Source organism: Microtus pennsylvanicus, chromosome 19 (genome assembly GCF_037038515.1).
Source record: "Microtus pennsylvanicus isolate mMicPen1 chromosome 19, mMicPen1.hap1, whole genome shotgun sequence".
Taxonomy (NCBI): domain Eukaryota; kingdom Metazoa; phylum Chordata; class Mammalia; order Rodentia; family Cricetidae; genus Microtus; species Microtus pennsylvanicus.
Genome location: NC_134597.1, coordinates 768,100 through 795,086, shown reverse-complemented (window position 1 = coordinate 795,086; position 26,987 = coordinate 768,100). Strand labels below are relative to the sequence as shown.

Sequence of the window (26,987 nt, the reverse complement as noted above, 5' to 3'; positions counted from 1 at the left end):
GAAGAGCTGAATAGCCAATAGCAAGGCAGGAGAAAGGATAGGCAGAGCTGGCAGGCAGAGAGAATAAAAGAGGAGAAATCTGGGGACAGGGAGACCAAGGAGCAAGAAAAGAAGGGGTCAGTCAACCCACCACATAGCCATACATGAAATACTAAGGAGAGAAAAGTCACATAGAGAGAGGCAAAAGGTAGACAGGATAATTTACAAAAACCTGGCTAGAAACAAGCCAAGCTAAGGCTGGGGCATTTATAAACAAGAATAAGTATCTGTGTAATTTATTTGGAAGCTAGGTGGCAGGGCCCCCAGAGAGCAAAGAGTCAAAAGAGTAAAACAAAGAACTACAAGTAGTGGCTACAAAAGATACCTTGAAGGAAGGACTTAGCATGTGAACTCTGGAGGTATTTTCAGAGCCACACAATGAAAGGCATACACAAAAGGCACGACGCTAAGGTACTCAGGTGCATCTAGTGGCCTGGAACTGATGCACATACCCTGAAGGTGGGAAACCAAGGGCTGTGTTCACTGGAAGCCAGAGAACAAGGCGGTGAGAGGCATGACCTTCTATTTACAAGGCATACATTTTTTCCTCCCAATTTCACAAAACAGAAATTGAAGTTCTATATTGCCCTTCCTCTTCTTCTATTACATTTTAAGGAAATGACATTTTTCCTCACAAAGCTAGAGAAATGAAAATGAGCACTAAATTCATAATTTTAATGTAGTATCATATAGTGAATTTAAATTTATCTTTGGGGTGCACAATGTTCAACAAATGGGCTACTGTAAAAAATATTAGGCACTAATCAATTAAGTGGCAGAACCAAATTAATACCATCATTCTGGAGGGTATTTAACATAAAGCAAACTTTACTTCCTAATTAGTTTAAAATGAAGTTTATGATTTAGTGAGACAAAATGGAAATAGTTTAAGTAATAAATGTTTAATCAAAGAATTTTACATATTATTAACAGCATTCATTTGGCCAAACATCTACAGGTCTGTAGAATCCTACTGTATATAAAGTGGGAATGTATCAAGTATAGACTATGAAAGTGCAAATAACAAGTCAAGGTTAGATTAACTTTTTTTTTTACATTATAAAATTAAAGTTGTTTACAAAATAGGCTTTGCCAAACTTTATTACTGAATTGGAAAGTCAATGACTGTGCCGTTTTTAAAATATGTACCAAGGAAGTATAAACCGGAAAATAATAGTTTTACACCCAGGAAACCAGTACATCATGACAGGCACTGCACAGGGCACGGGGACAGAGGTCCCTCCTCTCCTCACTGCGGCTGTGCGAGATGTCTCTAGGGATACAAGTGCTTTCTACTGGAAAAGTTACACCCTGGTCTAGAAACTTTATGGTGTTCATATTTTTAATCCAAATTAAAAATTCTTTAAGACCATTTCAGTTTAACATACAGTAATACACTGTAGACAAAGTTTGCATTTGCCCCACTAACTTTAAAGGGACTCATATCAATGCTGTGATAACTGGAGAAATAAAAACTATTAGGAACTCTTGATATCCATGAATAATTACCAGTCAATACTCAGGTACAATGTTTTGGCCATCTGAAATCAAAGTACATGAATATTTCAAAAGCAAGGTTTGAAAAAGAGGTAATAAGAACAATAATTATGGACATCAGTATGAAAGACAATCTTCTACCTGGCCTAGGACTTACCTATACAAACTCAGTATAGAAATTTTGGTTTCTGGTAACAATGGCAAAGCACTACATGGAGTGCTCCTTGTATCTATTTTGCTTATGTTATGCTAGCTTTAATAATAATAAGTAAAAGAGCCATTCCAACAGTTTACTCTAGTATTAATGACACGCTGTACCACTGTATCTTAACTAGAACTAAGACCAGTATTTCTTCACAGTAGGACACTGGTAACTAGGAGGTTGGGTTGTCAATACTAAACAGTGATCACACAGCAGATGAGTTCTGCACAAGAGAACAGACACAGCAGCATTTGCTATCTAGGCAAACAAATTGAACACTTAGTTGTCATAGTTACTGTAAAGGCAAGGCCATGGGTGGTTTCATGGAGGTCTTTGCAATTCATAGCATAGTTACTTCAGAAGAGACATTGAAATTTGAATTACTGACTTACTTAACTGGCAACTACCCATTTAGGTTAGGCAAAGGCACGGTAACATGTTGTGTAGGATGTTGTATTGAATTTTTTAATAACTATGGGATTTACTGTAACTCAGGAAAACTCCAGTTTTTCTATGTTATAAAACGCCATTAAAAGTAACTGCACCCATTAGTAATTAGAATGCACTGTAAGATTGTGAAAAGAAACAACTATGATTGCACTTCCAATAAAGTGTCTCTTAAATACAGCACCGCTGTTGCTAATCAACTGTATTTTAATATTAAAATAAACTGTTTTAACAGCAGCATTAGCTTTAGTTTACTTAAGCTACAGGCTACATTTATTTAAATGCAGTCTCCATGGCAACAAAAGCCCATTAAATTCTGGAACATCATCGCTACCGAGTGGCACCTTTTACTCCCCGACAACGCTGACACTGCCCTGGAGCATACTAGGATGCTGCACACCTGAACATCTTGTTAGTCAGCGCCCGAGTCAGAGTTTGGCACAATTGGACGGTGAATAGACATGAGAAGGAATCTTTGATCCATGTGGGAAAAAAAAAAAGTCACACTGTGGTAGACAGGTACTAGAAGCAACACAGACACCACAGCTCACACTGCTGGGACAACAAGGGACATAGACATAGACACTGAGGACACACACTCAGTCCAGCTTTTAAAATGAAGAAAACGTCTCACTGTTTTAAAAAAGAGGAAAGCCATCAGAGGATTAAGGAGTAAGCTTTTGATATAAGTGGTCAACTTAATACTGCCAACCCCAGGCTAGACAGAGCACTGCATTCTCTGAGAATGTGGATGTCAACCCATTATTCCACTGTGTTCTCTCCTGCTCTTCTTTTGTCACGGAAAAAGGGACAAACACAAAAGAAAATCCCCTGTAAGGTTAAAATCGACACTGGAGCTATCATCCGAGGGAACACCTTTGCATTCAATCCTAACATCAGTGGTTTATAACTGAGTTCAAACTGAGTGGATCAAAGTCTCTATAAAGCAAACTCCAGCTAACATACTCCCTGTACTGCGATTCACCTGGAGAGCGAACATGTGCCACTCATACTAAATGTACTTGCTCGAGCCAGTCACTTGAGGTTTGAGGGGTTTGACTGGCAGCATCTGACAGATCCCCTCTGCTGACTGCCTCATTGCTACCGTCACCAACTTGAGACAACTCCTCCCCGGCCAGAATATTCTCTTCCCGAGGTTTTTCTTCCCTCTGGGTTCTTTCGCCTTCATGGACACCAACAATTTTGGACACTGAGTCTTCTGGAGGCACCAGTCTCACATCCCTCGTACCTTCTGACCCAGCTCCAACACAGGGAAGCTGAGGCTCTGCACTCATTTCCGTGGCTGTTGCTGGAGGAATCAGGGCGATACTCTGAGGGTTCATGTCATGAAACCAAGCCATAATATTGCCAAGAAGATTGTCACTGGCACTGGGGTCCTGGCCAGCTGAGTCAAGGTCACTGGAAGAGGGACAAAAATCACTTCTCGGTTCACTGAGAGGTCGTGAACTCAAAGTGTCAGTTGAAAATGGGTCACTGTCTGCTCCTAGTCTCATGAGGCTGTCACCAAGTTCCAGTAGCTCAGAGCTACTTAGTGCAGCCCGAGGACTATCTGTGCTCCTGGGTACAGAGTCTAGCCGCGAAGGTAAAGAAGTGCCTATGGCTCCCAGGGATGCTTCGTTATTAAGGAAGTCTCTGGTTTCATCATCGATGGCCAGTCCAGACTCTTGCAGTGACAACTGTATAGCAAGAAGTATATTGGGGTCATCTTCATCTAAGGAACTCAGAGCCTGAGGCAATGAAAAATAAAGTCACATTAAAATTTGACTAAAGGAAACATTACTTAACCTAATCACACTTACCAGTTTCCTTTCTCAGATAATTCTAATTCTACAAGTTACTTTACATATTTACATCTTACCATTTTCTCCTTGCCTTTGATAAAAGGGAAAATATACCTAACATAAACCTGAAATACAAGAAGACTTTTTATGCTTTATCATTAAAACAAAACTACCATATTAGGAAGAAAGAGGAAACCAGTAAAAGTAAACCCCCAAAACCACTTAACGGAGAAGGAACAAAGCATGGTGCCACACCACCAGCAAGGTTACCTGCAGAGAGTCCTGGTTTCCAGAGCGACTGGCAGGGCTGTAGTCTCGAAGGGAAGAGCTATGCAGCACACTCATGGATGCAGAGCTTACCACGGATGCACCAGGCCTGAGGCTGCCGCCACCTTCTGGCATATCTGCTTCAAAGTAATAATGTGAAAACTCAGGCTCACATTCATATCCACTTCATTTCCTGCCCTTTTTAGCAGGTCTGACTGTAAACAATAACAGGTATCTAGTGTGATCACTGCAAATCTGTGAGCATTTTTTAGACTCTTGCTTGCAATCTATGACTTTCATTAATGCAGGTTCTACTGTTTACTCCTTTTTCCTGAGTTACAATGAATTTCAGTATTTTTATCTTCAGATTTCATAAAATTAAACAGTTCTGGAATCACAATAGCCTCAAGAACCAATCGGTAGTTCAACTGATTCTGTTATTACAGTCTATGATGTGGGAGGTGATGTATGCTGTGAATATATTTATTGTCATTTAGTTAATAAAGAAGCTGCTTCCGGCCAATGCTTAACAGAGTAAAGCCAGGCTAGAAGATATATATATATATATATAATATATATATAATATAATATAAGGGTTAGGGTATATATATTATATATATATACAAAGTAGGCAGAGTCAGGGAGGAGCTATGAAGCTGCTGCAGGAGACAGATGCCAAACGTCGGATGGAACCTTACTGTAGGTAGGCCACAAGCACATGTCAATACACAGATTAATAGAAATGGGTTAGTTTAGGATATAAGCTAGAATTAGGCTTAAGCTATTGGCCAAACAGTATTGCAATTAATATAGTTTTTCTGTGTTTATTTCATGCCTGGGCAGCCGGGAAATGAATGAAAAGTCTCTGAAAACAGATTGGCGTGCCAACCGTGTGCCAGCTAAATTCACATAAAACCTGAGAGAGCTTATAAAAAAATTCTAAACACACAAAAAAACCAAAGTTTAGCTGCATTTTTTTTTCTCGGATGGGCTCTGTTCACTGGTGGCAAGCAGGGGCACAGTGGCTCATTTAAGAGAGGTCTTCCTGATTTATCATTAGCAGCTAACAAGAAAACAAAAACACATCACACAGCCCCTTTAAAAAGGCTTCCTGGTTCATGCTAGTTGAATGAATAGCTCTGGCCCTTTCAGGAGACCGAGCACTTAAATGGGGTCTGTGACCAGTGTGTTACAAATTGCTTAATGTTGACACAGACCTGCTACAACTCTGGAGCTGGGGCAATGTGCATGACTCTCACCACCATGTTGGACTGGGTGGAGCCAACAGGCAGTGCTGTGGAGGGGGTCCTGGCCATGCCTGCCATTTAAAAACTAAATACAGATACACACGCAATAAAGACAAATTCAGATAGAAAAGATCTCTAAATGGGTCACAGTGTTGGATAAATGTATGTAGGCTTGAGAGAGAGAGAGGAAAAAGAGTGTAGACAGTTGTAATATAAAAGAGTACAAACAGTCTTGGATTAAAGGCATAAATATTAAACTTGTAGAAAAAGTAATACAGTAAGAAAAATAAGCTATATTAAAATGGAATATACACAGAGAATCTGGATTATGTATATTTGAGTAAAGTACAGAGTGACATTTCATTATATGTGCTGCTAAGCTAAACCAACATATATATTTTAAAGGTATCCTGACTTCAAAATTTAGGGCTAAGGATATGTTGCTTTGGAAAAGAGGTTCTACTTTTGTTTCTACAGAGGATGAGAACCTGTAGGTTTGATCAAAGAAGACCCCTGAAACAATGGCCTAGATGATCCAACATTCATGTTGGCTTTAGGACTGCTAAGATGGACCTACCACACAGGATATCCCATGACAGACCTGATTAATAGCACCACCTCCCAATCAGCAGGAAGTAGTCTAGACAACAATCCTAAATTCCCTAAGTGATTGTTTATGTTTATTTACATTTAAAGGGGGATATGCTATTAGATTGAATAATTTGCGTTGGTATGGATCATGGTCTGCTGATACAAATTTTAGGTCAATTTTGTTATATGTATATTTCTGCTCTTGATTAAGGTATTGTGTTTGTGCAGCTCATTTAAAAATATAATATATAATTAAGAAATACATTATTATTAATAAATAATCATCTATAATAGTCAAGCTTGAAGTCATGTTAGTTAGGTTTTCTAGATATTTAGAGATATATTTAGGTTAGATAGATAATCTTCAAACCTTTCAAAGACCTAAGAAATATGACATTTAAAATGTTTTATGAACTTAAGACTTTTCATGATAATGAGACACATCTGCTTCTGGCAGCACCAATCTACTTCAAGAGGATGATGGTCATTGAAGAGGCTCCTGATGGAGTTTGTTAGATGTTTGGGCAAGAAACTGCTCTTGCCTGGACTGCTTGATGTTATACTGTATAAACTGGACATGCAGGACCCACAGAAAAATGACTGCTGAACTTGCCTAAAAGTGAGACCGTCCTTCGGGGTTCCTGCTTCATGAAAGAGTCTGCCAGACATTCTGCAGGATACAGAAGAAAGCAACTGATGAACTTTGCCAATAGAAGGCATAAGAGATCTTCCAATTTCCTGCTTCATGTAAAAGTCTGCTGGATACTATGGGCTGAAGATGGGTGCCCCAATGTTACAAAAGAACTTTGGGTGACTGTCCAGGCAGTGAGATGTCTCTGTCATTTCTAGAGTTTTGGAAGTTGCTTACAACGCACTTCCTGTTAACTTAGGTAATATTATATCCTTCTGGGGTCTTTGATGGAGTTGAAGAATAAATAGTTCTAGTTAGTTTTCCTTAGTTATAATAAAAGATAGATTAGATATAAAACTTTAGACTCACAAAGATAAGATAGATGATAGATTATTTTTCTTAATTTACCAAATGCAAATGGACTAAATATTGTAACTAATTCTTGGTTGATAACAGTTTTGCTGTATCTAATGATGTATTAAAGTTAAAACTTTCCTTTTAATTTAGACAGAAAAGGGGAGGTGATGTATGCTGTGAATGTTTTATTGTCACTGGTAAATAAAGAAGCTGCTTTCGGCCAATGGCTTAACAGAGTAAAGCCAGACTGGAAGAGAGAAATATATAGAGAGAGTAGGCAGAGTCAGGGAGAATTTAGATGCTGCAAGAGACAGATAATGAACACCAAATGGAACCTTACTCGTAGGCCACAATCATGTGGAGATACACAGATTAATAGAGATGGGTTAATTTAAGATGTAAGAGCTAGCTAGAAATATGCATAAGCTAATAGGTCAAGCAATGTTGTAATAATCCAGTTTGTGTGTGTGGTTATTTCGGGTCTAGGTGGCTGGGAATCAAACGAGCAGCCTCTGTTTACAAGTCTAGGTATGTTTAATGAATATTTTTAAGAATGCTTCTGGGAACACAATCCCTTGAGAAATTTGAATCTTTTATTCATTGTTTCCTAATCTGGTAGGATGCCTCTCACCTTAAGAGTCCAATTAAATGCAGAAAAAAAAATTGAAGCATATCCTAATGGTATCAAGAGCTTCCCTTTCTGAGCAGCCACAGTGCTTTACCTGCATGGCCTAACTGGATGCTCATTTTAGAATAAAGAAGACAGAGACCGCAAGTGCCTTGATTAAAGTTACACAGCAGAGATGGGTGCGATAAACCTAGGATGTTCCTACTCGATTCCTCAATGCCATGGTTTTCTAAGAGACTATGATACCTGCCACGCCAGGCGCTCACCAAAAGTGCTTTCGCTTGGCTCATCAGGATCTGTAGGGTGACTGAGCAGACTGTGCACGTCTCCTCGACGGCGCTGTTGTCTGTGCCTCCTCCGGTACTGAAATTCAGCATATTCCTGCATAAACCAAAGGTTATAAAATACAGGAGAGCATGCAAATTGTAAAAATGTAAATAAAACGAAAATTCCTCCACGAGGAAAAAAAATATATGATTTTACACATACTATAAAATCACTTGCTTTAGAAAAGGAAACTTTAAGTTTAGCCAAGCCAAGGAAATAAAAAAGGCAGAAAGCAAAATGCAAAATTTCTAACAGTCACAAATGCTTCTACTGGGATACTTGCAAACTCCAGAGCTAGCTGTAACTGTTACTTCAAGGGTCTTGTTATCTAAAATTACCATTGATATCACAATAATGTTAGTAACAGTATAGGTTCTCTGGGGGTCTAGTTTTTAAGTGCTTGTGATATATGCAAGAAGTATAGGTGGGGAAGAAGAGGAGGGGGACAGCAGCAGAAAAAACCAGATAGAAATACTGTTAAGCCAGAGAGTCTCTGTGACTACTACTTATCAACTCACAGGTCAAAAGTATAGCTGAAAAGAAGTATGTTACATGCTGGCTTTCAAATACATCACTGAGTTTTCTTTTCTCATTATTCAATGCCCAGGTTAGTTACAACATAGGAGTATTCACTACATAGTATTTTAGAAGAAGACAGACTAAAATAAGATGCCCATACATTTGTTTTACATTTATGGTAATAGTTTATGGTAAGTTTGTTACTACCAAAGGCTATGATCTAAGAATATCTGCTACAGAAATAGGGGAAATGAGAGTCAAAGAGAGGCCACGGTGTACGGCAGCAGACTTCTGAGAGTCACTGTTGAATCTCCCAGGGTTAACATGAAGTTTACTTTAGAGTTACTCAAAGTGCTTATAGTGAAAGTACTAGGAGTAAGAGAAACACCAAGTTAGATATTATAAAACTTTCATACTTTATCCATCTGGCCAATACAGCTAATCTATCTGATCTATCTTTATCTAATTCTACCTGTCTATCTATCTGTCTATTTATCTGTCTGTCTGTCTCTCTACCTACCTACCTACCTACCTGTCGGTGTAGCTGGAAACTGAATCTAGGATATGCTACGCAAACACTCTATCACTGAGCTACAGTTTAGCACATTCCTAAAGTTATTTATTAATATTATTTTTACAATTTATTATCCAATACAATTATTTTTAAGTGCATTTAAAATTGTCTCATGTCACTATTTTCTTGCATATACCTAAATCAAAAAGCTTTCAGGTGATTACAAATGTCCTCAGCAGCTGAGATTTGCATTTGGTTTAAACAAGGCACAGGCCTTTTTACCATTTGTCCTCCTCATTACAAGAATTAAACTCAAGGATTAATGATGTACTATTTTATAAATCACAAATGGAAAGAAATGTTAAAATTATTCTAAACTCAGATACAACAGTGGCAGTGCCAATTTAAATATGGGAAAACAGCTACCTGATTTTTACTAGGTCATATTTTTATTTAGAGTATCAATTGTTCTACAATTTCCTTGTTTTAAAAAATGGTTTATTACACCAGGCATGGTGGTGTATGCCTTTAATCTCAGCAGTCAGGAGGCAGAAGTAAGTGGATCTCTTGAGTTCATAGGCCAGCCAGGACTACAGAACAAGTTCCGGGACAGCCTGGTGGTATTATATCACTACCAGGCCACAACTCACAACTATACATTTCTATACATAAAATTTACATCTCTACTAACAAACTAGAAGATGTTCTAAATATTTATGCTATAAATTTGACTAAATTCTATGAAGTAATTAATAGTAGTGAAAGGGGAATGTACTGTTAGACTCCAATATAAGGAAGAGCTGAAGGCAGACTCCGCCAAGGCATTTCTGTTACAGAAGAAAGAACAAGCATTTCTGATCTCAGAGGATTTAAACAGGTGGGGATGCAAATGCAAGTGGGGTTGCATGAAGAAAAACCATGGAGATAACTCCAAACCCCAGAAAAACAATTACCTCAGGTGATGCAAATCCTAAATATTCCCAATCCCATGTTCCACCGGCAAAGCTACAAAGAAATTAGACATACTGTTTGATTCATTATCGGTACTGCAATAATATAACCAGACTCTTACCCTTTAAAATGCTTATCTGCTTATAACTTGCCAAACTCAGGCAGATCCAACTAGTAAAATATAATTACTTCCATTATTTTCTCAAATACTAAGTTGCTTTACACTTGTGCAAAATGACGGAGAAAATAAAAATAACCATGTAACATAAAAATATTCTGATTAATTACATTTTAATTTCGTAAGTATAAAAGATATTTCACCATAAATATTTATGTAAAAATAAGGACAAATGACTTTCTAGTGCTATAATTATAAGAAAAAAATGCTTTAATTTATTGTGGCACAAGCAATGAAGGATAATGTGAAATAAAATTAACAAACCAACTTCTCTTTAAGGGATTAATTCAGACCACTAAAGTAGTCTTAAAATACCAGACTTTTAATTTCCTAATACCAAAATACAAATATGAACACAGCAAGCTGGCAAAGATTCCAAATTCTACACCTTAAGATGTTTATGACTATCATTCCCAAGTCACTACATGTATTAAATTTGAAATCACATGTCAGAATACTCTGGATTATGAATTCTAATATTTGAAATTAAGCTAGCCTTATTTAGTCTGGAGAGCTGCACAATGATAGACAAGCAAAATCATTTAAAAAAATTGTATTAAGAAGAAAATATCACCAAAACAACATATTTTTATCAGCTACCCATATTGTAGGTATAAATAACTCCCAAAACTATGAATGACAGCATGATTTAAAAAAAGTCCTGGCACTGGCGGCTCAAACCAGCAAGGTCTCTATACTGCACAAATTTTTACCTGCGCCTGGGAGCATCTGGTGAGTCTGCAGGAGCAACTCCACGAGCTACAGAGGCCAGGAACTCTTGCCTTTTCTGCTGCACAAGGCAAGCTGCTCTGATGATTTTGTGGCGGGGGGTACGGAGATAAGGCCTATTGACTTTTTGGGCAAGGTCTTCAGTGACCATTTCTAGGTCTGTCTACAAAAGGAGAAACGAGGTAAGCAGACACAAAGCATATCCGGTTTCTTAGTCAAGTCAAATTCTCTTGAAGTCAGAAATTACATTTTGAAATAATTTCTCATTTAACATTCTTTCTATTTTGTATATTTTTCAGGTTATGAAAGGATGATATTTTAAGTCATCATGAATGCAAGGAGATAGCATCCATTGATAAACACAATAAGGGAGTGGGTGCAAATCTCCAAGTAGTAGAGAAAGACACCATTTAGAACAAATGTACAGTATATTCAGGGCATTGCATACTCTGGTACACAGCTGCTGCAATGGAAATGAGGTATGAATGCTGAAGGAATCTAAGACAAGGCAAGACTGCTGTGGCCTTAAAAGAAATACAGAATATAAGTCAGTGGAGGGCAGCTTAAAAGTTCAGAATAAAAATCACCAGAAAATTGTGGTGGCCTCCAATTACGAGGATGATGTAATGAGTTTGGTGAGTTTTGGGACTGGCTTAGGAGTTTTTGTTTTAAATATGTAACTTTCTGGGTTCTACTTCTGAAATAAAATGGCAAAGATTAACTTTCTATTCAAGTATGCAATGCAGTTTGTTTCATCTCTAAATATAAAACCTCCATTTTTTAATAAGAAATAGGCCACACTCTACCGTGCCCAGTCTGAAATAAACTCATGCTCATAGAAACGTTACACAGTGCAGAACTCATTCAAACTCACACTGACAAATTTAAACACAAAGAAAATTTAGTTCATTAAGGTACTTTTCCCTTTATGTAAAGTTATTTAAAATATAAACAAAACTGGTTTACTACTCAAAGTCAAAACAATTTAAAATAGCATCTTACTTGCATTAATTCAAAAATTTCTTTCTTTGTGCTTTTAGGTTCTAAGAAAAATCCATATGGATAAGAACACTTGAGGATGCGTCGAGTTTTTAGGAGAACATGCACCGCATCTTCTATGAAAGTGGTGTCTGGACAGCCTCCTTCAGCTGCAAAGCAATTGAATACAGTGAATGTTTCTGCAAATATATAGTTTGACTGAAATAAAATCCTAGATAAACACTTGTGTGAAAGGTACAGGCCCCTGCAGCCCAGAACCACGAACACATATTTTCCTGAAGTGTCTTCTAATATGGTCAGGAAATAGTATAGCTCTGGGTCCACCCAAAGATGCTTACTTCATAAAAATAGATTATCCCTGTCTTAAATTTTGCTGCTGTAGAATTTGTATAAATGCTTTTGTTAAGTTGCTCGCTTAAAAAAAATCATAATTATTCCTCTGTAAAAGCAATATTGTAAAGAAAAAAAAAATAAATGCTGAGGAACTGGCTAACTAAAACTAAAGTAAAAAAGAAGGGAGGAAGAGTACAGAGGATAGAGAAGAAATTGTCTTGGCAGAATAACACCAAGATATCATCATAAGATTCTATAAACTATAAATGAGACAGAATTAAGCTGTAGAATCTAAATTGAAGTATTAGTGAATATCAAATTCAGCATACCATTAGGAAAATAATACACATGCATGTACAAACTGACACGGAACATCCAAATATATCTACAGACATGTTGTGGAATATTTGTTTAACTAGGCAAAGATGTGTTACATTTTTTAGGCTGCATTTGTTTAATGATGGAAAGATGTGTTACTTTGCCTGCCTAGCACACCTGATTGGTCTAATAAAAAGTAGAATGGCCAATTGTAGAGGGATGGGCAGAACTGGTGAATGGAGAGAAATAAGTAGCAGGAGGAATATAAGCTTGAAAGAAAAATAGAAGAGAAGAGAACAAGGGAGAAAGAGAGGGAGACGCCCAGGGCCAGGTACCTGATAGCCAGCCAGACATGGAGTAGGCCAGGAAGAAAGGAAGGAAAGAAAAGAGGAAGGGAGGAAGGGAGGAGAAAAGCCCCAAGGGAAAATGTAGATGAAGTGAAACAGGTTAATTTAAGTTTTAAGAGCTAGTGGGACAATGTAAGATAAGGCCAAGTACTCATAATTAATAATAAGTCTCCATCTCATGATTTGGGGCTGGCTGGTGGTCTAAGAGAAACCCTGCTACATGTACACTATGTCTCTAGGTATGTGTAGTAAAATATAAAAAGCAAAAGGAACTCAACATCCCTTGCCTTCCATTATAATAATACATGAAATGTCTAAGAAGCAGACTGTTTCATTTTCCAATTGTTATTTTCTATTATTTTCCTTCTATTATTTACTCTGCTGCCTGGAATCTCTAATATGAATAAAAGCAATAATTTGCACTTATTGTTTGTTGTTATGTCAGACACAGTCCTAAACACGAGGAAATATGCACCTGTGGGACTTTTTTCTTCCTGCTCATAAGCACACTTCTAGAGTTTGTATTAGTCCAGCAGAGTCACTGACCTCTAAAGTTTACACACTAACAATTAACAAGGAGACCAGACCAGGAGTGACATTTGCCTCCACTAATTTATTTAACTTTTTAAATGTCTTATTAGCAAACTATTTCCACAAAAAAGAATATTGGTGCAAATTACTTTATGAACTGAGATAAATATAAGAGATTACACTTTTATGTTTGAAATGTGCTTTTAATATATAAACTATGAACCCTCAAAAACAAGCATACTAGAACTTATGCTCTGTGTAGCTGGTGTGAATACTCACAAGTTGGGCCCTCTCAAGACTTTGCTTCTTGAGTTCAATTCTCCCCCAAATCTATATGATGTCTGAAGCAGCTCTGGGTACTCAGTTATGTGATGATTGGGCAACATGTATACTTTCTCCTCCTGGAAGACCTTTAGGATCCGTTCACTTTTGCCAACACTACAGCACCAGCGCTGGCACAGGGGAAGCAAGATTACGGTGTGGTTTTGTCTGGTAACAGCGGAGTCCACATGAGGAGTCTCCGGTAGACACTAATATGCTAGCACACATGCAGGGCTTGAGAGAACTTAGGACAATGGCAGAAGCAGTTCACGGGATCTACTGTCCTCCTTTAGGGGTCTTCCCATCTACCATCACCACTGAATTGTCTTCACACACACACAACACACACACACACACACACACACACACACACACACACACACACACACAAACACACTAGAGAACTTACTTTCTTTGAGAGCTCTACTCAATTGTTCCATCTTTTCTTTGGCTGTTTTAAGAAGGCGTTGTTCTAACTAAAGGAACAGAAATAAATAATTTAAATATTCATTCATTTATTTATTTTAAAGGCAGGGTCTCACTGTGTAGCACTTGCTGTCCTGAAACTTGCTCTGCTCTGTAGACCAGGCTGGCTTTGCACTTAACTCTACCTCCTGAATGCTGGGATTAAAAGCATGTACCACCACACCCAGACTCTTCACTCTTAACAGTGTCTTAGTTCATTTGTAATGATTTGGGACATACCTGATAACTATGTTCATGGTTTTTATATCTCGTGTAGTAGTGCATAAATCTGTCAAGTTCCTGAAACCGTTTATGCTTCTTCTCAGCCTAGGAAACAAAAGTACATTAATGACTTTTGCTAAAACTATATTAAAATTGGTTTTAGTGGGATTTATGTCTCATTAGTAATGGGTAGTAATTCATGCAAATGTGCTATTTTGTTGCTAGAATATAATGACCTATACTTTTCCAAGGCGCTTGTTTGTAGTCTTGGTGATAACTCCACACCTTTAATATTTGATTGTATGGTTCACCTCTATAGAAGATTTGTCTTCCTTCAAAATTCACATTGACGCCCTAATACAAAACGCACTTATATGTGGTGACAAGATCCACGAGGAGGTGACAGGTTAAGTGAGACCATTACAGCCCTATCTTAATGCAAATGCTGCCAGAGATCTCTTGTTCTCTTTCCCAGTCACCACGACCAGAAAGTGGGGCCTGTTGGCAGGCCAAGATGAGCACCCTCACCAAGAACGAGTTAGGTGGGGCTTTGTAGTCACTACATGGGAGAAAGTTGAGACAAGGTTTCTTCATAGCTTTGGAACGAGCTCAAACTCACAGAGATCCGCCTGCCTCTGCCTCCCCAGTGCTGGGATTAAAGGTGTGCGCCACCACTGCCTGGCTAAATTTCTGTTGTTTAAGCTGTCTAGACTAGAAAACTAGAGAAAAGGCTCAGTGGTTAAGAGCACTGGCTGTTCTTCCAAAGGACCCAGGTTCGATTCCTAGTAGCCACATGGCGGTTCACAAACATCTGTAACTCTAGCTCGAGGGGAATCTAGCACCCTGACTGTGGACACAAGGTATGTACATGGTGCATAGACATATATGCAGGCAAACACCCACGTACATAAAATAAACAATGAAAAAACCCACCTAATCTATAAGACAAATATAATAAAACAACTATTAAGGCTGGAGAGATGGTTCAGTGATTAAGAGCACCACCTGCTTTTCCAGAGATCCAGGTTCAGTTTCTAGCACACAAATGGCAGTTTACTGTAATTCCAGTCCTAGGTGATTGACACTGTCTTCCGGTCTCTGTGAGCTCCAGGCAGGCATGCGTATTGTACAAACTTATATCCAGGCAAAACAGTCACACACATAAAATAAATTAATCAATTAAAAAAAAAACATTCCCTCCTTGTGCCTGACTGGAAAAAAGAGGTATGTTATAACACAATACTATATTGCTAATATTATGTTAAAATTGGTTTTAAATCTTTACAAAGGCAGACTGGAACTGGATTTTTCTTATCTTCATCAAAATAAACAAAAAAGGAAAATTTTAAAGGAAAAAAGTTCCCAGTTGATAGTGTTTTTATTTCAAGGGTACTCTAATGTGCATTCAAAGCAAGGCTTCATCATGATAAAGTCAGGGAATTCTCTCCAACCGTAGCTCAGATAGAAAGTGCTCAGGCAGGGGCTACCTCCACAGTCATTTCCTTGGATTGCTCCTCTACATGCTGAATGACTTCATAGCGAGTACATCTGTAATAACCACCAGTGGAAGAACTGTGTTTCTTCCACTCTTCTAGGCAGATCCAGCAAAAGTCATACTTGCACTGTAAAAGAAAACACACATGCGGGTATCTCCGTAAACTAATTAAAAATTCACTCATTAAGTAGACCACAATTAAAAGATAATGACAAAAGTATAATGTAAAAATTCATCTTTTCATGCTTATGGGTTCTGCATCAGAAGATCTTCCCATTTCAAGTGTACAGTCTTCTGATTCTTTAGCCAGGGCTTCTTGTACTGGTTTGTTTATTGTTTAAACATTAAAATCTTGGGTATATCTTCTCCAGTATGAACTCAACTGTAGAGCTGTCTAGTTATTGCAATACCATGTTCTAAATACTTCATGTTTTTTCATTCATTATATATTGCCATTACCACACATTAAATCCCTATGTATGCATCTATTTCCTAGGCTTGCTTTCTATTCCACTTCATACTCTCTGCATTCACATGCAGTACCAGAGTGTTTCAACTACTGCAGCTTCACAGCATATTATCTTACAAGGCTACTTCCCCCTAAGGGAGTTTCCAAGGTTTCCTAACTAAGCTTGTTCTGATTTGCCAGATAAACATCTGAATTACAGAAGCACAAGAACAAGCTGCTGGCATTTCTGTTCACATCTTTTTATTTAAAATGTTGTATTTCTATTTGTTTGCCATTTTTGTCTTAAAGAGGATTTTAAAATATTTTCAACAAAAGCCTTGTATATTTATTAAGCTCATTTCTAGATTCAGAAGGTCTGTATATTCCACCTAGATGTTGTTAGGAGATATGGAGGTTATTATTTTCTGCACATTAATTCTGTATTTTGTTACTAAGCTGAATTTTTGTTGCTGGTAGTACTTTTTCAGTTGATTCTTGTAAGTTTTCTAGTATGTAGTCATGCCATCTGTAAATGTGATAGTGTTGCTTTGTTTTTGAGACAGGGTCTTGCACCATAGCTCAGGTTAGCCTTGCATTCATGACTCTTCTGCCTCAGCATGTGAATGCTGGGACTACAGGTATGTGCCACTACACACAGCTTTGAAGTTCAGGCACTTTATGACCATATTTCTAGGTTTTACACTCTCATTTCTTGTTATTGATTGCTTCTAATCTCTATATTAAATATTCTGGTCCTCTAATTCTCTTTTCTCCCTTTATTGTATATCTGAAATCCTTCAACTTCCTGCTTTGTTATGTTAGCTTAGTTTACCTTCATTTTTCTTTAAAAACTACCTTTTGGATTTTTTTTGCCACACTGGTCATTATTTTTAAAAATTATTTTCTGTCTTAAAAAGCTTCTTACTGGTATTTCTTAATTTGCTTTTTAAAAAGCCAGAACCACATCCTCAATTTATTGTTTATTTTGTATTGTTTTAAATGAACAAGACTATAATGGTTTTAGCTGTAACATTCAGGCTCTGATAATGTGTTCTGATAATGTTATTGTTATTTCCATAAATTCTTTAATTTATTTGAGTTATTTGAAAGATTAAATATTTTCATGGTCTTTAATAACTTCATAATTAATTTCAAATTTATTCTCTATGATTAAGACTATTACTTGGTCTAATTTTTTTATCTTCTTTGATTACAATAATCATTTAAAATTATTGATTATAACAGCCAACACTTAAAGATTATTAACTTGTTTTTCTCTGATGATCCATGCTGTTTTGGAAGAAGACCACTGCGGCAGGAATTATTTTGGATACATACATGTATCTACTGTAGTAATTATGACACTTCTCTATAACTTCTATTTCTTCACTACTTTTCGGTTTCCCTGTAGTCATGGAGATTGAACTGAATTAAACTCTTTGCATTCATTTAGCATTTACTACGCATTTATTCAATAAATTGTGAATTTGTTTCAAAGCTCTATACAAATTCTTTTCCTGGTTGATAAAACCAAATTTTGTGTCTGCTTTGATACAAATACTCTGTGATGTGACTTTATTTCTCAAAAATTCATAAATCAAGTAGACATTACCAATTATAATAGAAAAACAATACATAACTTTATTAATACTTTTATATGTTAATACTTTTTTAAATTTAAGAATGAAAGATTTACATCCTGAGTGAGGTAACTCAGACACAGAAAGACTCATGCACACAAGTAAAGCATAATTACGCTATAATCTACAGCGCTATGGAGGCTAGGTAATAAGGAGGGCTCTAGGAGAAGACGCATGGATCTCCCTGGAGAGGGGAAATAAAATAGATTTGGCTGTTGGACTGAGGAGCAGGTAGGGATGAGAAGAGGAGGGATCAAGTGAGGGGGGAAGAGATTACTGGAATTGGTGGGGGGCACTTGCGTGGCAATATGGAAACCTAGTACAGGGGAAATTCCTTGGAATCCATGAAGGTGACTTTGGCGAGGACTCCTAGTAATCAGGCAAGGCTTCCATTAGTAGGACTGAGACACCAACCCAACCAGAAAACCTTCAATCTATAATCTGTCCTGGGGCAAAGATGGCTTAGAGCTTGAGGGAGTAGCCAACCAATGACTGGTCTAAATTGAGGCCCAATGCAATAGGAGGGAACCCATGACTGACATGTCTGGATGGCCGAGAACCAGATTGAGGCTGGATAGCCCAGAGACCTAAGGTAGAATCACACAGGGCTGGCAAATTAAAAAAAAAATATTCCTAACAATATTGTTATACTCAGAGATTGGTGCCTAGCCAAATCATCATCAGAGAGGCTTCCTCAGGCAGCTGATGAGAGCAGATGCAGAGACCCACAGTCAAACATTATTAGGTGGGAAAAGAGCCCAAATTGGAGAACACCTCCCCTCAGAGATTGGGGAATCCTGCAGAAGGGTGGGAGGAAAGACTGTAGGAGCCAGAGGGATGGCTCTGTGCCAGATCATCCACATACATGCTGTAGTTGTCTAGCCTGGGAGTGAGGGTATCTCTGAGTCTTTTGCCTGCTCTTGGGACCCCTTTCCACATACTGGTTTCTCTTGTCTAGCCTTTATAAGAAGGGAGGTGCTTAGCCTTACTGTAACTTGATATGCCACCACCGCCCGGCTCTGATTTTGAATTTTTTGATGGCTGATAAGATGACAAGGGACAGCTGCTAAGAGACATGGGATTGAAAGAGAGACTGAAAAAAATATGCCAACCTAAATATTTTAAAAATGCCTTAGCTTTAAAACAGATGTCAAAAATATATTTGTAAAATAGAACTTAAAAGAAGCATTACTTTGTAAAAGTGTATTTGTAAAATGGAACTTAAAAGAAGCATTACTTTGGAGAAGCCACTTTGTTTTTGGAAACAAAAGGTTATGGATTTGTTCCAGGTTAAGATGGACCAGATTTGGTCAAGGGAGACCGCCTGAATTTTGAGAGGTGATATCTATTAACAAAGGTTATAACTGGGCTTGATCTCAGGGCTTGATCATTGTCTAAAAATATTATCAGGGACCCTAAAGATACTTTGCCCACAGACAGCAGGAGAAAACAATGTCTCACTCATAAGAATTTTGGGGGGTATGGATAATCTTTGGTTATTTGGTAGGTTATGAATGTTTGTTATATTTAGAGGAAAACAGGAATATAGGATAAAAAGACAACTATTAATATCAGATATTTTGTATTGACATGGATTTTGATGTAGGAGGAGGGGCTGCTTGTTTGTCCCAGCTGCCCCAAACCAAAATTACCACACAGAAACTGTATTAATTAAAACACTTCTTTAACTGCTTATTGGCTAACTCTTATATCTTAATTTAACCCATCTCCATTAATCTGTGTATCACCATGAGGTCATGGCCTACCGGTAAAGTTTCAGCATGTCTAACTTTGGTGGCAGAAGCTCCATCCCATCTCTCTGACTCCGTCCTTCTTTCTCCCAGCATTCAGTTCTGTCTCCCTGCCTACCTAAGTTCTGCCCTATCAACAGGCCAAGGCAGTTTCTTTATTCATTAGTGGTGATCACAGAACACAGAGGGGACTCCCACATCATTTTGGTATAGTGATATAAATTCAATTTTGTTACACTATATATGTTTCTATTCTTGTTTAAAGGATTTTTGTATATTGATACAAATTTAAAGTCAATTTTGCTATACTCTATGTATATTTCTACTCTTGGTTAAGGTATTATGTTTATGTGGTACATTTAAAAATATATAAGCCAGGCAGTGGTGGCACATGTCATTAATCCCAGCACTCAGGAGGCAGAGGTAGGCAGATTTCTATGAGTTTGAGGCCAGCCTGGTCTACAAAAGCTAGTTCCAGGACAGCTAGGGCTGTTACACAGAGAAATCCTATCTCAAACAAACAAACAAATGGACAAACAACCCCCCAAAACTAAAACCAGCCAAAACCAAAAAAATACGTAATGCATAGTTAAAAATACAAATTAATAGTCATCTATAATGCTTAAACTTACAGTTATATTACAGTCAGGTTTTCTAGATATGCAAAGATATATTTCAGATGGATAGGTAATCTTCAAATGCTTCAAAGACCTACAGAATATAGCATTTAAAGTATTTTAAGAACTCAGACTTTTCTTGACAGTAAAAGATTTCTGCTCCTGGCAGCACCGATTACTTCATGAGATAGATGGGCATTGAAGAAGCTCCTTATGAAGTTTGCTTTTAGTTTGTCAAGGGTCACCATTTGGTCAAGAAACTGCTCTTGCTCTTGACTGTATGCTTTATCAAGTTGATATGCAGGACCCAGAGGGAAATGACTGCTAAACTTTGTCAAAACAAGGTGGGATGGTCCTTTAGGGTTCCTGCTTCACAGAAGAAACTGCCAGACATTCTGCAGGACACAGAGGAAAATGACTGACAACCTGCCAACGTTACAGTTTTACAAATTTCCTGCTTCATTTAAAAGTCTGCTCGATACCATGGGCTTTTAGGCCCCAATTTATAGGTCAACTTTGGGTGATTGTCCAAGCAGCCAGATAATCTTTGTCATTTCTAGAGCCTTGGAAGTTGATTACAATGCACTTCCCAGTTACTCAGGTAATATCATATCCTTCTGGGGTCTTTGATGGAGTTGAAGACTAGACAGTTATAATTATAGTTTTCCTTAGTTATGATAAAAGATAAATTATATATGAAACTTTAGACTCACAAAGATAGGATAGAGTATTTTCTTTAATTTTGACAAATACAAATAGAGTAAATATCGTAACTGTAATTCTTGTTTGATACATGGTTTTGTTATATGTAATTTTACTATGTTAAAGTTAAAACCTTGCTTTTTAATTAGAAAAGGGGAGATGGTGTGGGATACCCTCTGTATGCTGTGAATATGATACATTACCATTGGTTAATAAAGAAGCTTTAGCTTATGATAGGGCAGAATAGAGCTAGGTGGGAAATCCAAACTGATACAGAGAGAAAGAAGGTGAAGTCTGAGAGCCACTAGGAGCTGCCAGAGAAACAAGATGTGAAGTAACGCCACAGTCACATTAGATTAATAGAAACGGGTTAACTTAAGGTGCAAGTGTTGAGTTGGTAATAAGACTGAGCCATTGACCAAACAGTGTGTAATTAATATTAAGCCTCAGAGTGGTGAATTGGGAACTGGTGGGTGGAAGAGAAGCCTCTAATTACAAAAGAGATTTGTTTTAATTTATGTAAATGTGTGTATGTGTCTGTGTTAATATATGCACATGTATGCGCGCTTGTATGCACATGCCTGTACAGGTCCATGGTTTGGGGTAAGTGAAGAAGCCGGAAGATGTTGCATACACAGCTGGAGTTACAGGCATTTGTAGGATGCCTGACATGTTACATAGTGTTGAGATCTGTAGTCCAGTCCTCATTATTGTGCAGTAAATACTCTTTAACTTCTGATACATCTTTCTATACTTCTAATCCTGAATCTTAGACACCAAGAAGCATTGGATGGTGGCAGGTGCCTAATTAAAGGCCACTAGACAGAGTCAGTGTGTTCCTGTGGGCTGAGCTCTTGTGATCCTCAGCTTAGAGCCTTCAGCTCTTTCCTCTCCTACTAGGGGTCAAAGGTCCCAGGCTTCCAGGGTCTCAGAAGTCTAAGCAGGGACAATAGGAGAAGGAGCCTAAGTCAAAGGAGGATGTTCAGTGGATCTAGAGAAGAAACCTTAGCCACCAGGCCTCCTGATTCCACTGTCAAACCATAGAGGAGCTAGGGGGAAAAGTGATAGGGTGGAGTGGGGTGGGTGGGGTTATGATACAGCATTCTAATTAAAAATGCAAAAACAAAAAATTTTCTAAGGGGAAATGAAAAAAGTATTTTAAAAAATAACTTAGTTTATTTTCATATGAGTAAACATGCCATTTAAAAAATGTTTAACCCATTGAATCTCAGACAATGCAAATTGTCTATTGAATCATAATCCACACTGAAGCATCAAAAGCCTAGGCAGATAATGACATTGTTTGCACTTCAGCATGGATTCAATTTTTCATGACATGTTTTATTTGCATACTTGAAAAATATTCTAAGAGGATTCAACTGTGTGCACTGAAGCTATTAGCTAGGTAAGTTTTCTATGTCAAAATGAGAACACCACTCTTCAGTTTATTTTCTTTCTTTTTGGATACAGGGTCTCACTGTGTAACTCTAACTACTAGCTTGCTATTTAGACCAGGCTGGTTGCAAAGATTTGCCTGCCTTTGCCTATAGAGTGCTGGGATTAAGGCCATCTGCTATCATGACCAACTCAGCTTATATTTTCAATCTGAAAAATTCAAAAAGTATATAAAAAAGGCTCTTAAATTTACAGATCGTGAAAATGTTTTAAACCCTAGCGAATCTCAAGCAACATACGCTTATGTTAGTACCTTTGTACTGATTAGTTTATGAAGTTGCTCCTCCAGTAATTCATATTCATGAAAGGACAGAAAGGGAATACTGGAGTCTACCTCAACAGCCAACTGCTGATTTTTTATGATCAAATTATACTTCTGTGCACATTTAGGAATTTTATACCACATTTTCTAAGAACAAAACAAATATGGAGTTAAACATGAGGCCATAATTAGAGGAAATAATTTTGTTCAGTTCTTAACTAAACTGTTAAGTTCTTTTGAGTAATTTTCTCAGAAAAAAATAGTATGTTGTTTCCTTCTACCACTTAGGGAATCACTGCTGGCTCAAAAAGTACATTTCTTTACATTATTTGTAATTTCCATTCTTTTGCAAGTTGTAATACAATGATAATTGGTTTAAGGATTAAAAAAAATCAAGTGATTTTTTTTTTCCCCCAAGACAGCATTTCTCTCTAGCTTTGGAGCCTGTCTTGGAACTAGCTCTGTAGACCAGGCTGGCCTCAAACTCACAAAGATCCGCCTGCCTCTGTCTCCCTAGTGCTGGGAGTAAAGGCGTGTGCAACCAATGCTCCGCTCAAGTGATTCTTAGAGCAACGTTTTATTAGTTTTAACTATTTTAATTTCTTTTACATTCTAAATGAGAAAAAATACAATATCTTAATATTTTAAAACCACTTCAAATAAAGGGAGAAAATGAAAAGCATTATTACAATTTTTTTAAAAAAAACCACTGAAACAGAGGCATGAGTTAATAAAATATTAACCTAATTCCAAGATTAAAACACAACAACAATGCAGATCGCTTCTTTTCTACACTGAGATCTGAAGATCACAGACTGCCTTTCAATCCCCTAAATGTTTCAGCCAGGTGGATCTCTGGAGGCATTTTAATTTTTCAAGGTAGCAATGAACTGAATTATTTATTTAGCTGATGGTTTTATTACCAGAATATCATCTTGTAGTACAAACTAAATTAAGACTTTTAACCACAAAGCATGAAAACACATACCAGCACCTTACCTTGGCACACTGCATGTGATTGCAGCCTTCATTCTTCTGTATTGGAGACTTACAGTTTGCACAAGGCTTGGAGTTAGTTAACAACCACAGACAATTGGCAGCATCCTCATAGGCTTCACTGACTCCAACAACTTTAAGATATAGAGGACAAACATAAAAGCATATTATTAAGCATATGACTCCAGGTGGAACTAGACTTTTCTTTGCAGGCTGTCTCTCCAGTGTAATAATGTATTTCTTTTTCATAATAGTGTTTATGGAGAAACTTTTACAATTGCTTCAATTTTAATAATATAAGGACTTCTGTTCCAAAATTATTCTTAGAAAATGTACTTGAAATGAGATTTCTCTATAAATCTATACAAATAAACTGGGGAAGAATCAAAGTTTTTTTTTTATTTAAAAAAGTATGTGCTTTGTTTAAATTAACTATTATACCCAAGAAAATTTTAGAATGACTACGTTAGATCTAGTGTTCTCAATCTGGGGGTTAAAAGAACATTTCACAGGGGTCAGCTAAGACCATCAGAAAACATATAGTTCTGACAGAACCAAAACATATTTCTTAGGAATCAAAATATGTTCCTCTGTCTGTCTCCTGGCAGGTCTGCCCACACGCAAATACACTCACATACAAGTAACCAAAGGTTGAGAACCATTGTCCTATACTATAATTTATTTTGATTTTAATTATTTTAGATGTGTATTTTGTTCTATGTGCATGACTATTTTGTCTGCATGTGTGTGTATCACATGCAACTTGGTGCCTGCAGAAGAGTGTTGGATCCCTTGCAACTGGAGTTGTAGATGATTGTGAGTTACCTTCTGGGTTTGGGATCCACATCTTCTGCAGGAGCAACAAGTGTCCCTAACCATTGAAAAATCTCTCTAAGGCCCTGAACTATACTTTCTAAAACAGGTTAGTTGCAAACAAAATTATCAGGAACTTTTCCTAGTGGAAATTATTAAACATCAACATCTGTTTTGTGAGACCACTTGCTACGCGTTGTCCAGGCCACCTACAAACCCAGAATTTGGCTTTCAGCCTTCAGAGAGCTGCAAATACACAAGAGAACCATTTTTTTCTTTTCTCTTCCTTTTTTTGTTTTTTAAATCTTTGATTACTTCAGATAAACAGATCCAAGGGTATATGCCCAAAAGTAAACATCAGTTCTTTTATTTACCCATGCTTGTAAGTCATCTAGAGAGCTCAGACTTCATCTACTGGGTGGACTGTCTTCAACACCCTCTGGCTGGCCCACTCACAGAACATCACTGATTCCACTCCTGACTCTTCCATGTCCTTTCCATCCCCACTTTTTGTTGTCTGAGCTAGTGCCCTCCACATCTCTTGCCTGGACAATAGACGCACAGGAAACTAACCCTTCTTTGCAGTTCCTTCTCCCTCCCACTTTCAACAACACTGACTACAGAGTGATCTTTGAAAAATAAAATTCTGCTTTCAATCTTTCATTTGCTTCTCCTTGACAAAAGGACTACAAGATAAAAATCAAATTGCTTTAGTAAACAGTGTGAAGTCCTTTACGACTTGGCAGGTTTTTCTAAGGGACTAGGGATGTATGGCTCAGTGGGGAACTGCTTGTCCCACACCAGCTTTATCAATTGTCTTCTTAAATTTATCTGTGATCTTAAGGAATATTATAGTTTTTAAAGATTCTAAGCATTCCATTTTAACTTCCCCCTAACAATTTAAAAAGTAAAATTAAAATTCTGTTTGTCCTGTAAGAATGGCAGGGATCTGTGGGTTGTCTTTACTTTTCTACCTCTGCACTGGGCAGCCTTACTTTTTCTGTAGTGAAAATGATGTCAGGAAAGTCACATAAGAGTCACTGTAAGTGGCCATTCAAGTCAAGGCTTTGATTCCATGCACTCTCTAAAAGAAGGTACAGCAAGTAAGGTTTGAGTTGTATTGTCCAAAGCAAGGAATGTTTCCCCAGTTCTTACATACAAGACAAAGGGACAGAGATTGGGGCTGACTGATCCTTAGAAAGTGGCTCTAAATGTGAGCAAGGGTTGGGTACTAGGAGTTGCCTTTCCATGGAACCTGGCAGCAGAGAGGAGCTGTTTTGCTGCACTGATCCCGCAAGCTACCTCTATATGTCTGCATCTACAACACTACAGCACCAGCTTTTGCCTATGTAATACTGGTTTTTAATTCCACATAGCAAAGAGAAACAGCAGCACTAGTGAGGTGACTAGGTCATACCAGTTTCTAACCTGAGAGGAAAAGGCTGGTGGGGAGAACTCACATGGTTTGGTGAGAACAGGAATCTGAGAAGGAACTCATAACCGCTAGTGTGGTCAAGCTGTAGAGGCAATGCTGTAAAATCTAAACATATTTAAAGCATCGGATTCTTGTTTAAAAGAAAGAGCCTTTCTTCTCTTTTCAGTATCAACACTATTTTTAGTTTAGAGATTCTAGCATATTCTTATGATTCGTATTGTTCATTGTTTTAACACATAAAGCACAATGCCATGCAAACAAAGCCGCTGTATGAAGCACAACAGAGCACTTTTCTTCCACTCTTGGAGAGAAGGCTCACTTAAAAAAAAAAATTTAATTATTTATTAAGCAAACAATGTACTGCTGGCATGGAAGGCACCAGGTCTCAGTACATATGGTTGTGAGCTACTATGTGGTTGCTGGGAATTGAACTCAGGACCTCTGGAGGAGCAGCCAGTGCTCTTACCCTCTGACCACCTCTCCAGCCCGAGAAGGCTCACTTCTAATTACATTCTAGGGCTTGTATGATGGTGATTAGGAACTGACTAACTGTACTGAAACTTCTGGGGGATTTGCTTTCTGTGCATCCACTTCTTTGAACCCACCCTTCTGAGCACCTGTGATGCATGTCCCACCACTGAGTTTTCTTACTCCACTGGTTTTCAAACTCTTCCTCTTACCTGAGCTATATATGTCTTATATACCTTGATCTTGTATTGTTAATAATTTGATGTGCTAGAGTCTCATGATAAGAAATATCAGCTTCATTTAATAGCGTCAGAGTATAACAGAATCTAAGCCTCTTTAATAGAACCAAAATGTATACAGCCAGTGCACGCACACAAACACACACACACACACACACACACACACACACACACACACACGCACATCCCTCTATATGCACTTGT

At 37.7% G+C, this 26,987-nt stretch overlaps 1 protein-coding gene across 5 annotated transcripts in view; it reads right to left on the bottom strand.

Annotated features, from left to right (window-relative positions):
• Positions 1–920: 920 nt before the first annotated feature.
• Ankib1 (ankyrin repeat and IBR domain containing 1) overlaps positions 921–26,987 on the bottom strand; it is a 102,449-nt gene continuing 76,382 nt past the window's right edge. For 2 of the 5 annotated variants that reach the window (XM_075953432.1, XM_075953436.1), the window contains exons 11-20: positions 23,832–23,962; positions 15,950–16,084; positions 14,481–14,567; positions 14,185–14,251; positions 11,929–12,074; positions 10,911–11,089; positions 10,022–10,073; positions 7,975–8,089; positions 4,258–4,394; positions 921–3,933 (exon numbers count right to left, since the gene is read on the bottom strand). In XM_075953432.1, the coding sequence (XP_075809547.1) occupies positions 3,193–3,933; positions 4,258–4,394; positions 7,975–8,089; positions 10,022–10,073; positions 10,911–11,089; positions 11,929–12,074; positions 14,185–14,251; positions 14,481–14,567; positions 15,950–16,084; positions 23,832–23,962 (1,790 nt within the window). In that variant the 3' untranslated portion in view covers positions 921–3,192. The remainder of the gene's footprint in view (positions 3,934–4,257; positions 4,395–7,974; positions 8,090–10,021; positions 10,074–10,910; positions 11,090–11,928; positions 12,075–14,184; positions 14,252–14,480; positions 14,568–15,949; positions 16,085–23,831; positions 23,963–26,987) is intronic. The other 3 variants (XM_075953434.1, XM_075953435.1, XM_075953433.1) reach the window with 3 other exon arrangements.